The sequence below is a fragment of the Colobus angolensis genome, unplaced genomic scaffold (assembly GCF_000951035.1).
Source record: "Colobus angolensis palliatus isolate OR3802 unplaced genomic scaffold, Cang.pa_1.0 Scaffold251, whole genome shotgun sequence".
NCBI classification, from domain to species: Eukaryota; Metazoa; Chordata; class Mammalia; order Primates; family Cercopithecidae; genus Colobus; species Colobus angolensis.
Window position 1 is genome coordinate 4,508,754 of NW_012115722.1, and position 23,077 is coordinate 4,531,830.

The window sequence follows — 23,077 nt, forward strand, 5'->3', positions numbered from 1 at the left end:
GCTCACTGCAAGCTCCACCTCCCAGGTTCATTCCATTCTCCTGCCTCAGCCTCCCAAGTAGCTGGGATTACAGGCGCCCGCCACCACGCCCGGCTAATTTTCGTATTTTTGGCAGAGACGGGGTTTCACCATGTTGGCCAGGCTGGTCTCAAACCCCTGACCTCAAGTGATTCGCTCCTCGGCCTCCCAAAGTGCTGGGATTACAGGCGTGAGTCACCGTGTCCAGCCTCCCTATTATGTCTTTATTAAGCATAGCCAAACACAATCCTGGTCGATGCTTCAGCCTAACTGCTCTTCTAGAAAGCACCAAGTAGCTGACCATAGATACCCCTTCCCTCTGATTTCACCCCCATCCGTATACCCCACCAGCAGGGCCCTAGAGCCAGAAGCATGAATCTCAGTGACTTTCGGATAAATCATTAACTCTCTGTGCCTCAGTTTCCCTGTATAAGAGAGAGGGGATGGTGCCTACAGTTTTCAGAGTCTATCCTCCTGGCACTCCAAACACCTAAGGCAAGGGCTGCCAACCAAAATGCCTGCAGGCCACACATATGACAGGTGACTGAGGAGAGAGACGTTAGGGAGTAGGGAGGCCTGTGGCAGAAAACACACATTCTATTAAAAAGAAGTGTTGGTAACTCAAGGTGTGCAGCCACAACCCCTGGTCCAGTTGCTGGGACCCCAGCAGCTGACCCCTTCCAGCCCAAATCATGCAGCTCCTTGCAGGTTCTCTGGTGGGTCCTGCCACAGTCACCTTCCAGCCTGGATCCCAGCAGGCCGGACCCCCACACCCCTCCCCACAACTGACCTGGGCATGAGCAGGACGTGGACGAACAGGATGCAGACGAAAATCAGGCCGGCGCAGGCAAAGTCGTGGCGGGCCCGGGGGATGGGTGCCAGGCGGTACTGGGGGCAAAGGGACTGTGAGGGGTGGCCACCTGCAGTGCCACTTGCCCACCACGCCTCCAGTGAATCAGCTTTAAAAAAACACCTCCTTGCTGGGACAGTGGCTCACACTTGTAATCCCAGCACTTTGGGAGCCAAGGAAGAAGGATCACTTGAGCCCAGAAGTTTGAGACCAGCCTGGTCAACATAGTGAGACCCTATCTCTATTTTTAAAATAAATAAATTAAAACCCTCCTACCCTCCTGGAGTTCCAGGTGATGTTACACTTGGTAAGTTTCGTTTGTTTCCATTCTCCGCTTTTTCCTATTTGAAGACAACGCCTTCCTCTCCCCTACGCCACCCGTCTCTCTCTTTCCAAGGGCCCTGCAGAGCTCATGGCCCCAAGTACATGGATAGGAGCCAAGTCTGAGCTTCCGGGGCTGTCCTCACCTCAAACCAAGAAGCTGGCAGGTAGGGAGACCATCCCACCCCCACCCAGGTGCCATTGTGGGATCACAGCCCCAGAAGGGTTCCTGCTGCAGGGCAGGAAAGCAGGCTCGGCGGCCCTGGCCGCAGCAGCCACACCCTGCAGGTCACTTGGCCTGCAAGACCTGCCAGGCAGGTTTCCTCGTGACCTCACCTAGGAAGCCCCCAACTCAGGGAGCCCCACAAGAGGAAGTACCCCCAAACTTGGACTCTGGGTGCCACTTCCTCAGGCTGAGGAGGGAGAGGGGTACCCCTGGAGCACCAAGGGCTGGGACTGTGCTCTCTGACAGGCCACACCTGAAGCTGGGGACAGGCTCTGTGAAGTGGTATAGCAGCACCCCTGGGCTGGCCGTGTGATGGTTAAATTCTATAATGTGGGTGCCGAGGATGCTGCCAGAACTCAGAAGGCACTCAGTAAAGAAATGGTCGTTATCAGTACAAAAAGCTCGTAGCAGCAAGACAGGACAGTGATAACTGAGTTTTGGGTTCTCGTCTCATTGCAAGGCCAATGCCGTCAGCCTGAGGCATCCATGCCAGGATCTGCTAAGGCTTTGCACTGGACGGAGCAAAAGTCTTGAAGACCCATGGAGGCAAATCTCTGATGGCGCATTTGGGTCATGGAATGAGGCTGACGGGAGAGAGGCCAGGCTGGTGCTGCACTGGCCCCGCCCCCACCCCCACCCGGGAGCAGCTGTGGATTCTCAGTGCCCCTCCCCTAGCCGGTCTTGGGAATGCAGGCTGCCCCATGACCTGCGCCTCCCACCCCACCCCAGGCCTGGAGACCCTGTCCCTCTGTGGGGGAGGCTGCTGGGGGTCCTCACCTCGCGCTCAAAGCCCTTCTCCAGGAAGATGGACCCGAAGGTGTAGAAGTCGTCAGACTTGGAGCAGCAGGGCCTGTAGGCGGGGGCAGCTGTGGTGAGATGGGAGCTGGGAAGGGGTCCATTCCCTCGGGAGGTGGCAGCAGGCAGGGGGAAGGAACAAGACTGGGCCACCAGGTATGGGGCATGAGGTGGGCCTTCCCGCAGGGGGGACCCGTATCCAAGGGGGAGAGGAGATGGGGGTGGACAGAGGTCTCAAGCCTCACCTCGTGGAGCTGAGCCCCTCGATGGCTGACAGCATCTCGTCATCGTACGAATCATCTTCCGACCGCCCCTTGGGGGACATGCTCCTGGAATCAGATACCAACAACAGGATGGGCACAGGGACCACCTCCAACTCTCCCAGAGCAGGGCGTGGGCGTGGCCACCAGTGTGGTCCCAGAACCTCGTGTGGGATGGTGAAGGAATGGGTGGGTCCCACTGAGGCCCAGAGAGGGCAAGTGAGGACCCAGCATCGTCCAGCATGGCCCAACTGGCCAGCAGCCCAGCCAGACGCAGAGGGCAGACCCAAGCCCCAGTCCAAGGCATCTTCAGCTACACCCCCGGGGTTGGCATGGAGACCAGAACACCCACAGGCATCTCCTTCCCTTCCACCGACTCCACTGACCCCGCCAGGGCACCACACAACAGGTGCTCCATCAAGGCCACGTAGAAGGGCCAGGAGCCAGGAAACTCTGGTTCCTAGAAATGCTTTGACCCAAGCCCTGGCCAGTTTCACAGAGGTCCTGGGCTGGGCCTTGTGGAGCTGCCCACTGGACAGAGGCTGGTCAGGGCAGCCTGCTTGGAGGTGGCGGCTGCAGCAGGACTTGCCAGGATGGCAGGGCACACACCTGTCTGGGGTCCGGCGGTGGCGCTGGGGAACGCTCTGAAAGGGAAAGGAGGAAAGGATACAGTCATTCCCCAGAACACTGGGCCCTGAAGGCCACTGCTGGGCCAGTTGCAGCCCCTCCAGCACTTGATACACAGGACAAGGTGTCGGGGTCGTCCAAGCCACAGACATCCTGACTACAACTGAGCATAGTCCAGGCACCAAGGAGGACAGGGATGTTCCTGGCCATCCTGGCGTATTCTCCAAATGCCTTTGCTTCCTCTCCAGCCCCAAGAGGTAGGGCAGAGGCTGTGGCCGTTTTACAGATGGGGACAGTGAGGCTGAGAGGGTAGGAGATCTTCAGCACTCACTCTCCTGCCCCTGGCTTGGGGCCCCAATCCCTGGCTCTCTGGGTGGGAGGGGGACCTACCTTAGGCCTCCGCCCATTGGGGACGGGGGTCTCGCCACTGCTCACGCTCTCACGGTGGTTGAGATGTGCAAACGGCCGCGCTGCCCCCCAGGACTCGAGGTACCGGGTCATGCGCACTGACGCCCGCATCTTCAGGGCTGCATCCCCCTTGGGTCTGGGGAGGTGTTGGCTGGGCGGGGGTGGCTGCTGGCTCTGGGGGCAAACATGGACACAGGCCTGTGCCACCTCCTCCCCTCTTGGCCCAGGAAGGGGCTGCCACCCCCATCCGGCTCCCCTTGAAGTGTGACACCACCCTGAGCCCATGAAAAAACAAACAGCAAAGAAGTTGCTCAACCCGCAGTCCCCTTGGAGAGTGGCTGCCCTTGGGGACTGGCCAGCCAAAGCCTGGTACACACTGAGGCCAGGCCATACGGGGTCGCAGCTCAGCACCCTGGCCCTGCCCCAGGTGGAGAAGAGGCTAGTGGGTACCCACTACGGTACCCAACCCCACCCCTGCTCTGCCTCCCAGGGAGAGAGGCAGGGCTCGGGTCCCAAGCCCAAAGCCCCACTGCCCTTGAGGCTCCTTGGAACCAGAGAGTCCCTGGGGTCTGAGCACCCATCAGCCCCTCCCCAGGAGGCGCCTGGGGAAGCCACAGGCATCCTAGGCCACCCTCTCACATGTGGCCGGCACGCGTTCGCTCCTTCCTGTGGGAAGCAGCCAGGAGGAAGAGGGGCACTGGCCGCCCCAAGAAATGGCCAAGCCAGAGGCCAGCCAACCCCCAAGGCAGCAATCCAGAGAGTTCCACTTGTGTGGCCCCCAACCACAGATGGCACAGGGCCATGACCTGCCATTTGCCTGCAAGACCCAGCCTTCTGCTGGACACTCAGTAGCTCAGCCAGGCCCTGAATGCATGGCCAGCCCTACCCGCCCAACCCCCTCATGCCACAGACCTGAGACCCCCCCTGAGCCAAGAACACATGCCTGAGGCCTCCCTCGGTTGGGGCGGCCAGACAGGACTGGAAAAGGGGCAGGGAAGAGAAAGACCCAAAGGCCACCAGAGATGAGCTTAAGCCGGCTCCGGGTCTGCTGAGTCCTTAGCCCCTGAAACATTCCCCTGCCTCCAGAAGTCCTGTCTCCTAGGGCCCCGCAAACACCCCATGGACGAGCCTCCACAACTACAAACACTCACTAAGCCACAGCTCAACTTTCCTGGAAACCTCTTGCCTCCTTTTGGGATGGAAACATTTTTAAGTCCTTAGCCACATCTATCTGCCTAGCCACGGGAGCCATGTGGAATTTGGCCTTGGTGAGTGTCCCGCAGCGGGAAGAGCTCGCTGGCCCTGTGGTGAGCAACCTGGTGGGGGTGGGTGCATTTCTCTGTCCCCTCGTCCATTGGGGCAACTCTGCCTACACAGTGCCCAGTCGTCAAGTTCAAGGTCACTGGCGCTTAGCAGAGAATCCAGACACCCCAGCCCCCTGAGAAACAAATAAAAGGCAGAAATAAAGAAAAATCAGATTCCGGCCGGGCGCGGTGGCTCAAGCCTGTAATCCCAGCACTTTGGGAGGCCGAGACGGGCGGATCACGAGGTCAGGAGATCGAGACCATCCTGGCTAACATGGTGAAACCCCGTCTCTACTGAAAAAATACAGAAAAACTAGCCGGGCGAGATGGCGGGCGCCTGTAGTCCCAGCTACTCGGGAGGCTGAGGCAGGAGAATGGCGTAAACCCGGGAGGCGGAGCTTGCAGTGAGCTGAGATCCGACCACTGCACTCCAGCCCGGGTGACAGAGCGAGACTCCGTCTCAAAAAAAAAAAAAAAAAATCAGATTCCTCAGTTCTGAGCAAACACATCCTACTCAGAATGGGTGTGGCATTGGTATAAGCCCCAGGGGGCACCTGCAGCCACATCCAGTCCACAGGAGCCCACCTTGCCCCAGTCAGGCCATACGGCGATGGTGAGGCAGAGCCCACAGAAGCCAGTGCAGAACATCCAGCTCCGTGTCAGAAACAGGAGCTACAGACGAGCTCCCTGCACACAGGAGGGATGTCCCAAAGGCAGGAAAAATGCAGGGTGCACGACCATGGGGCCCGCCACTGCCACCTTAGCATGAAGGGTCAGGGGACTCGCAGGTCACTCTGTGTCCATGAAAATCCCTGTGGAGGGAATACAAGAAACTCACTGCACAGGTCCCCTCTGAGGAGATGTGCCGGCTGGGGACAAGGACTCTTTCTACAACATGCCCTTCACACCTTTTGAACTTCAACAGTGTGGATGAATAAAGTTAAACAAAAACTTTTGCCAGATAAATACAGATACAAGCTGCCAGATAAAGACAGCTGCCCAGTTGAGTACTGTGCGCAACACTGATGCGAAACATGATTCACGGTTATCTGAAATTCAAGTCTGCCCAGGCAGCCTGCAGTTTTCTCTGCTCCACCTGGCAGCCTGTGGGGGTAGATTTTGGAGCCTCCTAGGTGAGGAGCGCTGCTTCATTCATTCCAGGGCTATCTGAGCACCAGCTTCGAGCTGGGCACCCATCTCAGCACGGGGTGGGGGGCTGCAGCCTGGAGAGGAAGAGCCCCCCAGCATGGCACTCACGCTGACAACAGAAAAGGAAAATGGATAAACAAGCAAGGGCATTAGGGACGGAGGGAGGAGTGCTTTGGGTGCAGGGACCTGCGGGTGCCACCAGCCTGGCAGTGGAAGGGCAGGAGGAGACCAGTGGGGTGAGAAGAACAGGAGAGCAGGGGAGGGGCTTGGAGGGGCGGGGCCAGGGCCGGGATACAGGGCGAGGATCGCTGCCCTGTTCTAGGAGGATGGTGGTGCAGGATACAGGTACTGGGAGGGGTTTTCCCAGATGCTGGCTCAGTATGGACGGCGCAGCACTGGGGGTGCTGGGGGCAGAGTGAGGCCAGCAGATGTGTAGGGAGGCTCACAGGCCAGCCCTTGGGCCCCCAGGGTCTGGCAGTCGGGCCAGCCCCAAGGCACATTCAGGACCAGAGTGAAAGGAGCCACTGGCTGGCTGGGCCGACATTCTTGAGCAAGCCTCAAGGATGATTCACAGAGTAGTGGCCAGACATGCCAGACTCCCTCGAGCAGGCCAGCGGCGGGCAGCAGACAGGCCGAGGCGGGCCCCACCTGGCCAGGGCAGTGGTACTGCCTCCCCCACCGTGGGGTCCTGGAGCCACCGGGGGACCTGCGGTCAGCACCCAGGACACTAAGAGGCTCCTGCCCAGTGGCTCCCAGGCCACTCCCTGCTTTCCTGAGTCTCATCCAAAGCTTGTTTCGAAAGCGTGTCTCCCAGAAATCTGCGAGATTAGTAACCACCTCATGGAAAATAAACCAAGAGTGACGATAATTCATAGAATGCTGTGACGTGCCGGGCGCGCCGCAAGGGCCTCACTCAGATTAGCTCCTTCTGGTGAGGCAGGTGCTGTTTTCCCATCACATAGAAAAGAATGGAGGCCCAGGGAGTGACTCCTCAGTGCCTAGAACGTGCCTGGGAACAGGGAGCTCACTCCTGCCCAGGCAGGACCCTTCCCCACCTCTCCCTCCATGGGGGTCTCCCCCGAGGTGCAGGCCAGACTCCCCAGGGCCCCTCCAGCCCCTCCGAGTCCCCCCAGCTGTGGCCTCCGAGCCCTCGCACCCTGGGGTCGATGACCAGGTAGGTGCGGATGTTCATCTCCTTGAGGTAGGGGTCCCGCTGCTGCCCGTGCCCGTCCTCCACCTCGTACGCCTCGTCCAGGTGCTTCAGTGTTGCCTCCGTGATGTGCACCCGGCTGCGGGAGACCCAAGTCAGGCAGAGCCTCGGAGCCCAGAGAGGGCTGGCGTCCACCCAGGGACGTACAGCAGGCAGGCCCGGGCCCCAGGCCAGCTTTTCTGCATTCATCCCTCCCTCCACACCTGACCGCCCCCCAACCTACCGCAGAACCCTCCATCCACAGCCAGCCCTAGGCCTTTGGCCCTGCCGCTGCCCAGCCCAGCCTCACCCGGGGACTCCGGCTGCCTCCATCCGGTTGGCCAGGGACACGTCGTGGGACCACACGTCATACTGCCACTTGCGCAGCCCGATGACCCCGCACAGCACGTTCCCCGAGTGTATGCCCACACGCATGTTGATGTCCACGCCCGTGGCCTCCCGCACCTGCCTGGGGCAGAGTGGCCCAGTCACCCCAGCCCTGCCTAAGCCCTGGGACAGGCTGAAGCTCCCAGGTGTGGGGTGGGTACCGGACAGCGTGTGGGAAGAGGGCAGGCTCAGCCCATGGGAGAGAATGTTCTCAGCCTGATGGGGCTGCCTCTTTAGGAGGAGCTGAGTGCCCCATCCCCGGGAGCACACAAGCAGGTGTGGCCACACCTGACCTCAAGGGTTAGGTAGGAAGGAGGAGGAATTCCAAGTAGTCACTACAGGCCATGTTGATGGACCCAAAATACCATCGCTGGGTGTTTTCCCTACCCAGCAGCACTGGCTGGGTTTTAAAAGTTTACTGGGGGCCGGGCGTGGTAGCTCATGCCTGTAATCCCAGCACTGTGGGAGGCTGAGGCAGGCAGATCACCTGAGGTCAGGAGTTTGAGACCAGTCTGGCCAATATGGTGAAACCCTGACTCTACTAAAAATATAAAAATTAGCCGGGCGTGGTGGCAGGTGCCTGTAGTCCCAGCTACTTGGGAAGCTGAGACAGGAGAATCGCTTGAACCCACGAGGCAGAGGTTGTGGTGAACCAAGATGCGCTCTGGGCAACAGAGCGAGACTCCGTCTCAAATAAATAAAATAAATAAATAAATAAATTGATTTATTTAACTTTACTGGGGTCTACAGAGGGGGTCCAGGAACCACCCAAAACCTAGCATAGACAAGGAACACAGGGCCCAGATCATGGGCACCTTCTATGCACCCCCCACCAGTCCCTGGGAAGCAGGGGCCCTAGGAGTTGTTGGCACCACTGAGAACAGGAGCGGAGCCCCACAGGAGAGCTTCCCTGGGGCACAGGGGACCCCAAGACAGGAACAGAGCCTGAGTCCCCATAACAAGCGGCACCACGTGTCCACCAACAAGGCTGGGCACTGACCAAGCCTTCCAGGGTCAGAGCCAGAGGCGCATGAGGGCCTGTACAACCTCCACCTGTTACAGGACAGGGGCCGGCCTGAGGTCACGCAGGCAGTGGTGCAGGGCCAGGCCCCTCCAGCTCTGCCCAGGCTTCTTTCTGGCAACACCAGCCACCTGTGGCTGGACTTCAGGAGGACAGTCTGGAACAGGGACTGATGCCTGGGACCGGCAGCCCCACCAAGCCGTGCTCTGCCCCACACTGGTCAGCCTGGCTGGGGCTGCCTGGCCCTCTCCCCATACAGCCCTCTCAGCAAGTTCCTCCCACAGACCCCGGCTGCTCAGGGGACCTGGAGGAGAGCTGGGGGTCTCCCCGCAGCCTCAGTACCAAGCCTGACTCCAGGATCTTCACTGGGGAACAGCAAGCAGATGGAGCCTTGGAGTCGATCCCTGGGTCTGAAAGGTACCCCCCCGCTGCCTGCCCTGAAGCCTCCTGCTGTTGCTAAGACCCCAACCTTGAGGGGAGCAGAGCCCACTGCCCTGACCTCACATTACCCAGCTCTGAGCTCCGGAGATGCTTTCTGGGACTCAGAGTCACAGGCAGCACCACGGGGAGGGACACAAACAGATGAGGTCTGAATCCTCCAGCAGGCTGGGTGGTCCAGGCAAGCTGATTTCACCCCCCATCCCCCGAGCCTCAGTTTCCCCATTGGTGACATGGGAATTACAAATTCCCTACCATGCCCAGGAGGGTCCGCCATGGGGCAGGACCCAGTGCCTGGGCCTGCTCAGGACCTACTTGATGGCCTGGCACATGTCCAGCCCCATCTTCACACAGTTCCGGGCGTGGGTGGGCAGCGACACGGGCAGGCCCGATACACAGTAGTAGCAGTCACCAAGGATCTTGATCCGCATGCACTCATTGGCCTGCAGGGTGAGGGAGGGGCCTGGTCACTGGAAGGTCTGGGGCGGGGACCTCTCACGACAGCCACCTCCCCCGACCCTCCAGGGTGCGCTCGGCTCTCTCCTGGCTGGGGGCTTGCCTCCTGGGGTCCAGTCACCAGGAGCCACTTCTGGGCCTGGCAAAAGGCTTAGCAACATGGGGGCCTCCCCAGGAGGAACTCCCAGGCAAGCACCAGAGGTGAACACAAGTGTTCCTAAGGGCCTCGGGCAGGAGTCTGCCTTGGTTTCATTTGCCCAGGTAATGTTTGAATGCCTACTGAGTACCCGGCCCCAGGCCAGGCAAGGGGACACAGCAGTGAACAAAATAGACGAAAATCCCTGCAGCCACGGAGCTTGCATGCAGGCAGGAGGGGTGGGCACTAAACTAGAAAGACAAAAACAAAACAGAGTGCCCCCCTTATTGACGGGGACTAAGGAGAAAACCAAGGCACAGGAGGGAGGTGATGTTCCCAGGAAGCCAGCGAAGACCTCTCAGAGAAGGAATCAGAATCATCTGAGCTAAAACCCTGAGGAACCGAGAGAGCCGGCCATGCCAGTCTCTGCAGGGAGAGTGCTCAGGCACTCACAGGAGCTGGGGAAGAGACAGCGAGGCAGCCAGGATGCTGCAGGAGTGGGGAGCGAGGACAGAGGTCACAGGTGCACACACCAAGGAGTCAGCAGGTTTCAAGGTCACCCAAGCAGTGGCTGTGCTGACAGGGCTTAGGGGTGGGGAGGAAAGATACCAATGCAAAGAGAAAAGAGGGATGGGGAGGGCGGAGACAGAGAGGGGCGAGGCCGGGGACTCATAGGAAAAGGCCCAGGGAGGGAAGGGGACCCCGAGAGCCCTCTGAGGTTCATCTGAGGCACTGCTGCATCACCAGGCCCTCCCTAAGACTTCAGCAAGGGTGGCCACATGCACCGAGGCCCTTGTGGGTGGGGCTTTAGGGGAGCTGAGGAAGGAGCGCCATCTGCCTCTGCTCTCCCCTCCCCACCCTCTACCCACTCAGCTGACCCTCGGACTGGACACCCCAGCAGGTGGCCCTGTGCTCTGGCTTCTGGCAGGGAGGGAGCTAAGAGGGCTCTGTCCTGCAGGCTCACGAGGGCTAGCCCTGCTCCTGGAATACCATCAGTCTCCAGGTCTAGAGCCTATCCTGTCCTCGTCCCCACTCTGTGCCTATCAGTCATCACAGACCCAGGCCCCAGACACAGCACCAGCCCTGTCTCCAGGTCCCCTGCACCTGCCTATCCTGGGAACCGTCCCTGGCCTGCGCCCTCCTCCAATTACTCAGTTTGAGCGTGTGCCAGATGCTTCCTGCTGGGCCCCATCTGGCACATGCTGAGTGAGTTCTGAGTGACTGCAGGGACACGAGGACAGTGACTTTCCTAGAAAGCAGGCAACCTTGGCAGACCTGGATACTAGGGTCCAGCTACCCTGATCTCCTCTCGGACCAGGCACAGGACTGCCCGTGGACCCAGCCTGGCTCTCAGGGACGTAGGGGAGGCCACATTCCCCAGGCTGCTCCACCAGCTGACAGTCCTCTGTGTCTCTGACACTTGGAGTTGGGGAGCTGGGTCTTGCGCCAAGGTGTGACTTGTATGCCTCTGAGAGAGGAGGCCCTGGCTCTTGGAAAGAGCTTACACTTCTGGAATCTTATTGTTGATAGGAGAAAAGGCTGGGACCAGCCCTGCCCAACTCTGCCCAGAGATTAGATGCTCTGGGAAGCTGGCACCTGCCATGGCCTCCCTTTCCCCATCTGTGCAATAGGGCCATGCCTCCTGGGGCTGCTGGAGAGGGAAGACTGTGTGCAAGAGGCAAGGGACTCTCTGCATGGGCTTTATGGTAAGGAAAGGGCCAGCTGTGGCCCGAGCCCAGGGCCCCTGCCTCACACGAGCCTCAACCTCTGGGGCTCCCAGCTGCTGGCTCAGAAGCCATGCAGATCCTGAAGGAAGGTTCCAGGCTAGACAGGCCCTCTGAGTCACTCAGTCCACAATCCCCAGGATGGGACAGTTTTCCAGAGCATCCCTGACCAGTGCAGTCCTATAGAAGCTTGGTTACCCCCTGCAACAGGGAGCCCACTTCCAGTCCCTCCCAGGATTGAGCTGCTCTGATCATGAAAAATTCTTCCCGGTGTGAAGTCATAACTTGCCTCCCATCAAGTTGTAGACCATTGATTCTCTGCCCACAGAGACACCTGGAAGGCTCTTAAAAATTCTAGCCAGGCACAGTAGCTCATGCCTGTAATCCCAGCACTTTGAGAGGTCAAGGCAGGCGATCACAAGGTCAGGAGATCGAGACAATCCTGGCTAACACAGTGAAACCCTGTCTCTACTAAAAATACAAAAAATTAGCTGGGCGAGGTGGCGGGCGCCTGTAGTCCCAGCTACTCGGGAGGATGAGACAGGAGAATGGTGTGAACCCAGGAGGTGGAGCTTGCAGTGAGCCGAGATCACGCCACTGCACTCCAGTCTGGGCGACAGATTGAGACTCCGTCTAAAAAAAAAAAAAAAAATTCTGATGTGGCAGGGCGTGATGGTACATGCCTGTAATCCTAGCACTTTGGGAGGCTGAGGTGAGTGGATCACTTGAGCGCAGGAATTCAAGACCAGCCTGGACAACATAGCAAAACCCCATCTCAACAAAATACAAAAAAAATTAGCCTGGGGTTGTGGTGCACACCTGTAGTCTCAGCTACTCGGGAGGCTGAAGCGGGAGTTCACCTGAGCCCAGGGAGGTTGAGGCTGCAATTAGCCATGATTATGCCATTGCACTTCACCCTAGGTGACAGAGCAAGACTCTGTCTCAAAAACAAAACAAAACAAAACTCTGATGGGTATGGACACGGGCATTGGTGCTTTAAGCTTTCCATGTGATTCGCAAGTACAGCCAGGATAGGGAGCCACCACCTTCAATTACACTTCAGCCTCTATTTAATGGCCACCACTTCCAGGAAACCTGCCCTGATCACCTGAAGCTGGGCTAGGTGCTCCCCAGGCTTCCTGGACCCCACACTTCTCTTCAAACACATACCATGTAGGCCCAAGGCCCCACCCAGGTTCAGGGCCTGGCACTCACCCACTCTCAGGACCATTTGGTCCATTAATGGAAATATTCCTTGCCTGACCTCCCTCCCTGCCTGGCACCTGTCGAGCTCCTCAGCATCCTGGTCCTCGCCTTGGCCCTCATGTCCTTGCACATCTGACCTTGTGCCGTTGTCCACTTCACACCCTGTTCCACGCCCACTGAGCATGTTCACCCCATGGACACACGGGGCTTTCTTTCTACTCCAGGCTTTGTCTATGCTGTTCCCCCTGCTAAGAACACTGTTCCCTTTCCTCCTCAGATGTTTTTTCAAGTATCTCAAACCTGTAATCCCAGTACTTGGGAGGCCAAGAGGGGAGGATCACTTGAGGTCAGGAGTTCGAGACCAGCCTGGCCAACATGGCGAAACCCCATTGCTACAAAAAAAAAAAAAAAAATACAAAAAATTAGCCAGGTGTGGTGGTGGGTACCACACTGTAGTCCCAGCTACTCAGGAGGCTGAGGCACAAGAATCACAGCCTGGGAGGTAGAGGCTGCAGTGAGCAGTGATGGCACCACTGCACTCCAGCCTTGATGGCAGAGTGAGACTCCATCTCACAAAAACAAACAAACAAAACATAAAAGTCTAATGTGCCCATGATTCACCTCAGATCTTGTGAAAAGCAGCTTCCGGAGAGGCTGGGCATTCCACAGTCCTCCCGAGCTACCAGGTGAGTAGAGGCTGCTGGCCTTGCCAGTGAGGATGGAGCCATCTCCTCCTCCTGAGCCCCCTTCTGGGCTCCGGAGCCCCAGTATATCACCCAGTGTGCACTGTCAGTCTCCCCACTGGCCTCATACTCTGGGAGCACAGGATCCTGGCTGCCGTGGCCACCACTCACCCCCGCCTTTACCATGGGGTGCTTGTGTTTGCTGACCGGATGCTAAAATTCAGCCACGCCTCCCCATCCCAATCCCAGCAGGGCGCTGGACACAGGACAGCCCCGAGGATGCAATGAGCAGGGGAGGGGCCTGGCTTTGCCCAGTGCAGGCCGGCAGGCTCACCTTGGCGATCTGGTCGAACTTGCCAAAGAGCTCGTTCAGCACCACCACCAACTCCTTGGGGGAGCAGTCGCTGGCCAGCCGCGTGAAGCCCACGATATCTGCATAGAGGATGCTGGGGGTGGGGCGGGATGGGAGGGAGTGTCAGAGCCAGGCTCCTGGACAGCAGCAGCAGGAGCATGGAGGACCGTCTGGAGCCCCAGGAGCCTGCCAGGCCTGAGCCCATTGACCCCTGCCCTTCCTCAGCCTCCATAGGGATGGGAGAGTCGCGCCCAGCCATAAAGACAGATTAAAGTTCCAGGAACTTCACATTAAAGCAGAAGGGAGCAAAGTCCAGAACCTGCAGGGGCCCTCAGGCCCACCCCAGGCCCCATCACTGCAGACAGCTGAAGGGCACTCCTGCAGGCAGCCTGGAGCCTTCCCCTTTCCCATCCAATGTTCGCAGCAGCACAGACTTCAGAACTCCCTGGTGAGAGGCGGCTCCGTGCTCCCTCAAGCCAACCTCCACACCCAGCACTTTACAGGCATTGAGTCTTCACACAACCCTTGCAGAACTCCCGTTCTACAGACACACAAACAGGCTCCAGGACATTGAGACTTGCTGGGAAGCCAAGAGCTGGCATCTGCACCAGGTTTCCCTGCTCCAAAGTCCATAAGCTCATGGACCATCCACAGACCAGAGAAAAGGCAGCAGGCCAGCCTTGGATGTAATGCTGGCGCTGCAGGCAGAGGACCCCAGGGGTCTCCCGGGACCCACATCTACACTCAACGGCACCCAGCACCCACATCTACACTTGACAAACTCAGGTCAGTGCATTCAAGTAAAACTTTGTGGTTCCCTGCAAATTAGCCAAAGACAAGTGTGTCAGAACTGGGGCACTCTTGGGCACCAAGGCCGGGGGGCTTTACCTCCTTCTGGGGGTCCTGTGCTCCCTTGAGAATCATCGGAAAGGACCCCTTCCTTCACAAAAGCTGTTTGCTCACACAGTTTTACAGTTTTGGGGGGTGCTAGATCTTCCAATACCAATCTGAATTCTCTAATTTAAGAGCCCTGATCTGATCCTGCCCCTGGGGAAACAAGTGGGGATTCTGAGGCCCAGGGAGGGCCCCGGATTAATCTGGAACCACGGGCCCTCTCCCAATCCCTATATGGGCAGGGGTCTGAGCCTCCAGATAGGGCAGGGAGGCCGCCTGGGGGCCGGGGGAACGGTGGACCCAGCCCCCGGGATACGCTGTCCACACATCTCACCGCCCACCTGACATTCTGGTGCCTCTTGACGTAGAGGCTGTGGAAGTTGTTGTCGGGCATGCAGCGGCGGTCGCCATGCTCCTTGAGCCGTTCGATGATGGCCAGCTTCATGCCCATGGAGATGTGGGCTGGAAGCACCGACAGCAGCAGGTTCTCCTGGGTGCCGGCGGGCAGACCGGCAGAGGGACCAGTGGAGGACAGGCAAGGTAGCATCAGGGCCCAGACATGGCCTCCCTGGCCTCCGTCCTCCCTGCCCGCCTGCCCTGCTCACAATGTCTCCATCTCTGCTCCTGTCCTCCACCAACCCAACTGGGCATCTACCTCCCATGTACCCAGCAGCCCCCGGGACTCAGGCTGACTGAGAAAAGGGCTCTTTCAGCTGGGGAGGCTAAGCTGATGCGTGAGCAGCCTGGAGCCACTACAGCCTTTTCTGCCGCCACCTGGGGATGGCGTGCCCAGGACTGAAACCACACAGAGGAAGGCAGAGTCAAGGGTCAGCAGGTTACGGTTGCCCTGCTGGAGCCCAGGACTTACCGAGGTGAGACCTGCACAGGTGTCTGTCCGTGCACCTCATGCACATGGCGGCATGAGTGTCTCATGTCCAACAGAAAGAGGAAGAGGACAGGGGTGTGCAGGGTGAGGAGTGGGGGGCCAGGTCCCACCTGCTGGCGCTTCTCGATGCGCAGCTTCCGGCGGATCTGGATGCACTTCACAGTGTAGGTGAAGAGGTCCCGGGACGCATCCTGCATTTGGTGCTTGTGGAAGGCACCTGTCAGGTTCCCGCACAGGAAGATGACTGTGTTGGCCAGCAGCTGCGGGTGGACCAGGGTGGGGCTCAGTATGTGGCCTGGCCCCTGCCCTCCCGGGCACCAGACTCCTAGGCAGACCAGTGATGGCACCTCTTCCCATTCCCTGACCCCCAACCCACTGAGAATGGCACTCTTCCTGGGGCAGACAGGGAAACTGAGGCCCAGACAGGAGCTAGTCTCCTAGTGAGTCACTAGGACTGCAAGACCAGGACACCCAGGAAGGCAGAAGAGACCACCTCACAGAGCCCAGGGCCTGAGGGGCTTGAGTGCTAAGGGCAGTCCCAGAGGGCACAGCGCCCAGCTGGCTGTGCAGAGAGCCAGCCTCTGCCCGGAGAGAACGCCAGGCCTGGTCAGGAGGAAAACACATCTCTAAATCCCCAATAATTATGAACAGATGGTTCAGTCATTCAACACGAAGACACAAGGCAGTGTCCTGGGATACTCCCCCAAGCCCCATCAGGACACGGCCTGTGAGGAAAAACTTTGGGAACGGGACTCACCCCATGACAGTATCCCTGAACCAGGAGGCAGAGCCTGAGGGCTGAGCCACAGGGGAGCCCTAGGCCAGCAAAGCAAAGGCCAGAGGGCAGGGCCATGCCTGAGGCCCAGCTTCCGAGCAGACTCAGAGAGGACCCGGCCTTGGAGCGGGCTGTCTACAAACACGGCTCTGGGGCCTTTGGGTCTGACTCACCCAGAGGGGGCCCCCCATCTGCCCTTAGACCCAGACCACAAAACCTCCCCAGAGGCCTTAGCCCATCCCTCACCTGCAGCCCCACCCGGACACTGGGTGTCGTGAAGCCTCCCATCAAAGCGCCGAGCACCAGGAGGTGGGAGGCGGTGGAGACGGCCCCCACAGCGACAGCGCCCCGCATGCTGAACGGCAGCAGCGTGTACGCCACAAAGACGATGAACAGGAAGAAGGGCACCTGTGGATGCAGCCTCGTGAGCCCAGCGCCCCGAGATGCTGCCCCAGGTCCTGCGACCCCCAGAAACCTGCACCACACCAGCCCACCCAGTCGGTGTCCTTAGGTTGGCTCCCTCGCCACCCCCTGTGCGGGCAGACATACGGGGGAACAAGAAAAGCCAGAATGTGTTTCTAGGGTGGGCCCGGCCACATGGTCCACGGTTTCCTGTGCTGATCCACTGCCTGTGGCCACCCCAGGTGGGAGGCTCCATGCCCCGCGTGATCCAGGGAGCACCCATCTGGTGCCCCTGCCACGTGGCTCTCGCTTGGCAGGAATGATTACCGGGAGGCTGAGGCACCCTCTCACCAGCTGCCTCCGGCAATGCGGCCCCAGCCGCCCTCCCTCCACTCCCAGAGCTGCCCCACCAACCCTACCAGCCGGTCCTGCGTCCACCCCTCTGGGAGTGCTGCCCTCTCCCTTCCCTTCAGTCCACATGGTTCCCTTGGGCCTCACCCCACCCCACCCCAGCCACAGGAGCTGTCACAGGACCCAGGCCCACTGGTCAGAGTGTGCCACTGCTTGGCGACAGTGACCATCCAGGACTGGGCCCGTGACCACAGTCAGGTCAGTGTGGCTCAAGCCTGCAGGTCGAGCTGGTTGAGAAAGGGGTCTCAGCTGAGGTGGGCAGCCTGGAGCCCCTGTGGCCTTCTCTGCCCCCACCTGGGGACAGCGTGCCTGGGGCTGAAGCTGTCCGGAGGCCCCAGGTCCAGTTATCCCACTGGAGCCCAGCACTGACCCCTCGGCCTTTCCTGACACAGGAACCAGTTTGTGCCTTTTTGCCTCTTTGAGCTGGAGTTCTGTCATCTCCAACCAAACTGGAGCCACCTGAAAGTGCTGCAGCCCAACATCCAAGTGGACACTCTCCCCACCTCAGCCCTGTCGATGCAGAGAACTCACAGGGATAAAACCAGCCTGGGGCCATCCTAGACACACAGCCAAGCTTGGGGCAGGAAGGGCCTGTGGCATGCCCACTACCCACGGGGATGGGAGCTCCTGAGGGCGCAGCTGGCAGGGAGTCCAGAGTCCCCGTTACCTGCTCCCACGCACAGGCCGCCTTCGTCCATGCGTTGAACACCAGCACGTAGCCCAGGGCTACCAGGCAGGCCCAGGTGAGCAGCGCCAAGGCCCTGAGCCAGTGCCGCAGGAGACACTCGACATACATCAGCACAGTGAGGGCTGCAAACACCGCCAGCGCCAGGAACGCCATGCCCAGAATGGCCTGGTGTCTGGAGGGGTCCTGGGTAGAGCAAACAGACAGAAATGCCTCAGCTTTTCCCAGTGCAGAGCCACCTCCTCCAGAAAGCCTGCTGGGCCGGCTGCCTCACTTACAGCTTCCTCCACATGAAGGGTGTGGATGAGCCTTTCCACGCCTGGTTCCCGCTCACCTTCTGGCCTTTCTTTGTCACCTCTGCCAAGGCTGCCTCAACTACCCCCTCCCCATCACCTCGGGAACCAGAGCATCATCCACAGTCCCGCCCATGATGCCATCACTCTCCATCCACCTCTGCCTCCTTCCTGGATTCCCACGGTGCTCTGTGCACAGCCACAAGTGATACCACAAGCACAGGGCAAGACTCGTTCACAGGCAGAGCCTTGGAAAGCTGCCCAAAGATGACACTGCACCTGGCCCTCAGTGAGTGAGCAGAGGCTGGTGATGGATACCAGGAAAAGTCATCCCACAGGGGAGGAGCTGGGGCAATGGCACAGAGGTAGGACGGGACGGGCACAGCATCCAGGAGGTCCACGGGGACAGAGGCCTTGATCTGGGGGCTGGCACACAGTAGCAAGTGTCCTGTGGTTGATAGCCACATGGATCCAGGCTGCACTGGCAGCTGCTGGTTCCTGGCCACTTGACTCATATAAACACCCTGGAGTTTCCGAGTGTTCTTCCAGAACTCTGCTAATCAAATTTACATTCACTAAAAAGAAAATGGACAGGGCATGGTGGCTCATGCCTATAATCCCAGCACTTTGGGAGGCTGAGGCGGGTGGATCAGCTGAGGTCAGGAATTCGAGACCAGCCTGGTCAACATGGCAAAACCCCGTTTTTACTAAAAATACAACAATTAGCCAGGTGTGGTGGCGTGCGCCTGTAATCCCAGCTACTCAGGAAGCTGAGGCAGGAGAATCACTTGAACCCAGGAGGTAGAGGCTGCAGCGAGTTCAAGATGGTGCCATTGCACTCCAGCCTGGACAACAAGAGTGAAACTCTGTCTCAAAAGAAAGGAAAGGAGATGGGAGGGGAGGGGAGATGAAAAATGCAGCTCATCAGTCACATTACCCACTTTTTAAATGCTCAATAGCTGAACACAGCTAGCGGCTGTACCAAGGCAAGTGCCTGGGCCAGAAATGACATGAGTGGTGCCAGCCTGGAGGGCTGTGTTAAAAAGGATTACGCCTGTAATCCCAACACTTTGGGAGGCCAAGGGAGGATCGCTTGAGGCCAGGAGTTCAAGACCAGCCTGGGCAACATAGCGAGGCCATGTCTCTACAAAAAAATAAAAATAAAAATAAAAAATAAAAGGAGGATTCTGAGAACGTAGACAGGCTCAGTGTGGAGTGTAGAGATTGATTAATGATGTCTGCATGGGTACAGGAAGTGAGGGCAGTGATACGCAGGCCATCCCTGACCCAGGTCTTCAGTAGAATCAAATTTCATCATGGAGAAAAATGAGAATAGTTTATTCAGACAAGTTAATGTAATATCTAAAACCACTCCAGACTTCAAAATTGAATTAAAGTTAGAGAGGCTGGGCATGGTCATGCATGCTTGTAATCCCAGCTACTCAGGAGGATGAGCCAGGAGGATTACTTGAACCCAGGAGTTCAAGGCCAACCTGGGCAACACAGCAAGGCCCAGTCTCAAAAACATTTTTTTTTTATTAGAAACTTGTCTTCTACCAGTCTAAACGTGTTGTAAAAGACATAGCATTGGCCGGGCATGGTGACTCACGTCTATAATCCCAGCACTTTGGGGGCCCGAGGCAGGTGGATCACCTGAAGTCAAGAGTTCAAGACCAGCCTAGCCAACATGGTGAAACCCCATCTCTACCAAAAATACAAAAATTAGCTAGGCATGGTGGCATGCACCTGTCATCCTAGCTACTTGGGAGGCTGAGGCAGGAGAATTGCTTGAGCTCAGGAGACGGAGTTTGCAGTGAGCCGAGATCATGCCTCTGCACTCCAGCCTGGGTGACAGAGTGAGACTCTCAAAAAAAAAAAAAAAAAAATAGCATTTTACAGAAGAGAAAACTGAGGCTAAGAGAAGATGGCAGCTTGGCCAAGGTTGGGGCTGAGATGTGAAGCCCGGGGGCTGCCCTCACTCACCCCCTGGCTGAAGGCGATGACGATGAGGGCCACGCAGGCAGTGGCGGCCACCAGCAGAAGCGTGAGCAGAAGCGGCCCATGCTGGCTGGTGAGCCGGTACTTCTCGTAGAGCGCATCTTGGTCAGGACCCTCCTCGCCCTCGTTGAGGAAGTAGCGCCCCTTGGCCGGCATCTTCCACCCTTGGCCGTTAAGGAGGCCCCAGGGCCTGGAGGGCATCTGTCTGCCAACACCCTGCCCCGTGGGCCTAGGCCTCTGTCCTCTCCAAGGCAAGCAAGCAGGGCTGGGGAGAGGGCCTCTGGGCCTGCTGTTCCATGGCCAATGAGGGGTCCACACAGCTCTGGCACCAGGCCTCACTCACTGTGCCGCCGGCATCCTCCTGTGCATCCAGACTGGGCTGACTCCACACGCAGTTCCTCAGCTCTGCGGAGATGAAGCAGACAGGAACTTGACCTAATGGACCAAGTCAGGGGAGGGCTGGCATTGGGGAGAGCGGGGCCCAGGCCTCACAGCACCAAGTCTGATTTATCCATCTTAACCCTAACCTAACTTTTATGTCCTGTTGTTGTAAAGCTAGTCCCCTGTGTCTTCTAGAACTGCACTGTCCAAGACAGTAGCCACTAGCCACATGTGGCTGCTTTTTTTTTTTCAAGACAGGGTCTCACTCTATTGCCCAGGCTGGAGTGCAGTGGCATGATCACAGCTCACTGCAGCCTCAAACTCCTGAGCTCAAGTGATTCTTCCACCTCAGCCTCCTAAGTAGCTGGGACTACAGGTGTGTACCACCACATCTCCAGCTAATTTTTAAATTTTCTTTTGTAGAGATGGGGCCTCCCCCTGCTGCCCAGGGTGGTTTTGAACTCATGGGCTCAAGCTATCCTCCTGCCTCAGCCTCCCAAAGTGCTGGGATTACAGGCATGAGCCACCATGCCCAGCCACTATTTTTAATTAAATTTAAATTAATTTAAAATCAAATTAGAAATTCAGACCCTCAGTCACACTAGCCACATTTCAAATACTCAACAGCCAGCCAGGCATGGTGGCTCATGCCTGTAATCCCAGCACTTTGAGAAGCTGAGGCAGGTGGATCACCTGAGGTCAGGAGTTCGAGACCAGCCTGGCCCACAGGGTAAAACCCCATCTCCACTAAAAACACAAAAATTAGCCAGACATGGTGGTGTGTGCCTGTAATCCCAGCTACTCGGGAAGCTGAGGCAGGAGAATGGCTTAAACCTGGGAGGCAGAGGTTTCAATGAGCCGTGATCGTGCCATTGCATCCAGCCTGGGCAATGGAGTGAGACTTCATCTCAAAACAAAAACAAAAACAAAAAAAATCAAATACTCAATGGCCACATGCGACTGGCAGCTGCTGTACAGGACAGCACAGATCAACAGAGCATGTCTATCATCACAGAAACCTCTACAGGCCAGCTCTGCTCTGCACGTTTCTCTGTTTTGCTTTCACACTAAGGTCTGTGATTCATCTTTTTTTTTTTTTTTGAGACAGAGTCTCACTCTGTGGCCCAGGCTGGAGTGCAGTGGCTGGATCTCAGCTCACTGCAAGCTCCGCCTCCCGGGTTTACGCCATTCTCCTGCCTCAGCCTCCCGAGTAGCTGGGACTACAGGCACCCGCCACCTTGCCCGGCTAGTTTTTTGTATTTTTTAGTAGAGACGGGGTTTCACCGTGTTAGCCAGGATGGTCTTGATCTCCTGACCTCGTGATCCGCCCGTCTCCGCCTCCCAAAGTGCTGGGATTACAGGCTTGAGCCACCGCGCCCGGCCATCTGTGATTCATCTTGATTCACTCTGGGTATCGTGTGAGGTAGGGATCAAGGTTCACTTCTTTTTTCCACATGGATATTGAATTATCCCAGTAGTGTTCAGTGAACCAGCAATCATCTCACTGAATTTCAGTGGAGCCACCTCTCTCATAAGTCAGGTGATCACACGGATGGGGTCTGTTTCCAGGCTCCGCTGTCTGCATCGTCCTGGTGCGAACACCACATTCACTTCATTTTCCAGTGAGTCTCATGTCTCCAGGCACAGAGGATTCCAAGCTGCGATCCTAGGAGCCCTGAGATTTGGGGACATGCATCAGGCCCCTGATGGGAAGGGAAGGTCAGAGGGCAGAGACTCAGGCAACCCATGCCTGCTTCAGCCAGAGCAGCCCCCTGCATCTGCGTTACAGTAAGCTCCACATAAAACTACATTTTGCATTTTCTTTCTCTCTGTTTTTTGTTTGTTTTTTGTTTTTTTTTTGAGATGGGGTCTCACTCTGTCACCCAGGCTGGAGTGAAGTGGTGTGATCACAGCCAGCTGCAGACTCAACCTCCCTGGACTCAGGTAATCCTCCCACCTCAGCCTCCTGTGTAGCTGGGACCTGAGCCTGGGGAGGCTTAGGCTGCAGTGGGCCATGTATTTTTTGTAGAGATGGGGTTTCTCCATGTTGCCCAAGCTAGTCTTGAACTCCTAGGCTCAAGCAATCTACCCTCCTCAGCCTCCGAAGTGCCAAGATTTCAGGCATGAACCACTGTACCCCACAAAAATCTTGTTTATTTTTTTAAATAGCCCACTGACATAAATTTCAGATGTCTGCAAGCCTTGCTTCACAGAAAAGGAAGCTGAGTCTCAGAGAGGGACACGGTGGCCCCTTTGTGACACACTGTGAGCACACCCCAGGCTTGCCATGCTCAGCCCACGTGGGCTCCTTCTTTCCCCAGCACCATTCATTCCTTAGCATATTCATTGATTCCAAAAAGGCTTGTGAATCACACCTAAGCCTGCCAGTCCTTACACCTCCTGTGTGCTAGGCTGGACTCTCTCTCCCCAGTGATCCCCATCAGTCTCCAAAGGAAGGAATATTACCAAAACTGTGCAATCCCTCACACAGCAATGGGGACTTGGGGACAGCTGCCAGATTCCCAACAGGAACCTTGCATGAAGAGGGCAACCCTGGACCAAGAATCCAGGCCCCCAGTGTCCTCCAGGCCTGCCTTGGATTGGAACCAGGACAGGGCCAGACGCAGAGGCCATCTCACAGCAGGGAGGCTGTGAGACCTGGGACGGCTCAGGGCAGTTATGGGGCACAAATGGCCAGCCACCAGCAGAAGCTTCAAAGGACAGCTGGTCCAGCGGAGGGAAGGTGGCCAGACGAGCCCCCAGCCCCTAGAGGCAAAAAGCAGAATATCCAGGGTCCCCAAG

The 23,077-nt window shown here is 57.7% G+C and overlaps 1 protein-coding gene across 3 annotated transcripts in view; it reads right to left on the minus strand.

Annotated features, from left to right (window-relative positions):
• Positions 1 to 23,077, minus strand: part of ADCY7 (adenylate cyclase 7) — a 52,096-nt gene that overhangs the window by 10,198 nt on the left and 18,821 nt on the right. For 2 of the 3 annotated variants that reach the window (XM_011946618.1, XM_011946621.1), the window contains exons 2-16: positions 20,124 to 20,299; positions 19,880 to 20,084; positions 17,586 to 17,789; positions 16,352 to 16,513; positions 15,441 to 15,590; positions 14,786 to 14,934; positions 13,533 to 13,644; positions 9,309 to 9,436; positions 7,458 to 7,616; positions 7,115 to 7,247; positions 3,488 to 3,679; positions 3,080 to 3,114; positions 2,456 to 2,539; positions 2,193 to 2,265; positions 809 to 906 (exon numbers count right to left, since the gene is read on the minus strand). In XM_011946618.1, the coding sequence (XP_011802008.1) occupies positions 809 to 906; positions 2,193 to 2,265; positions 2,456 to 2,539; positions 3,080 to 3,114; positions 3,488 to 3,679; positions 7,115 to 7,247; positions 7,458 to 7,616; positions 9,309 to 9,436; positions 13,533 to 13,644; positions 14,786 to 14,934; positions 15,441 to 15,590; positions 16,352 to 16,513; positions 17,586 to 17,789; positions 19,880 to 20,050 (1,850 nt within the window). In that variant the 5' untranslated portion in view covers positions 20,051 to 20,084; positions 20,124 to 20,299. Of the gene's footprint in view, positions 1 to 808; positions 907 to 2,192; positions 2,266 to 2,455; positions 2,540 to 3,079; positions 3,115 to 3,487; positions 3,680 to 7,114; positions 7,248 to 7,457; positions 7,617 to 9,308; positions 9,437 to 13,532; positions 13,645 to 14,785; positions 14,935 to 15,440; positions 15,591 to 16,351; positions 16,514 to 17,585; positions 17,790 to 19,879; positions 20,300 to 23,077 lie in introns of all 3 variants that reach the window. The other variant, XM_011946620.1, reaches the window with a different exon arrangement.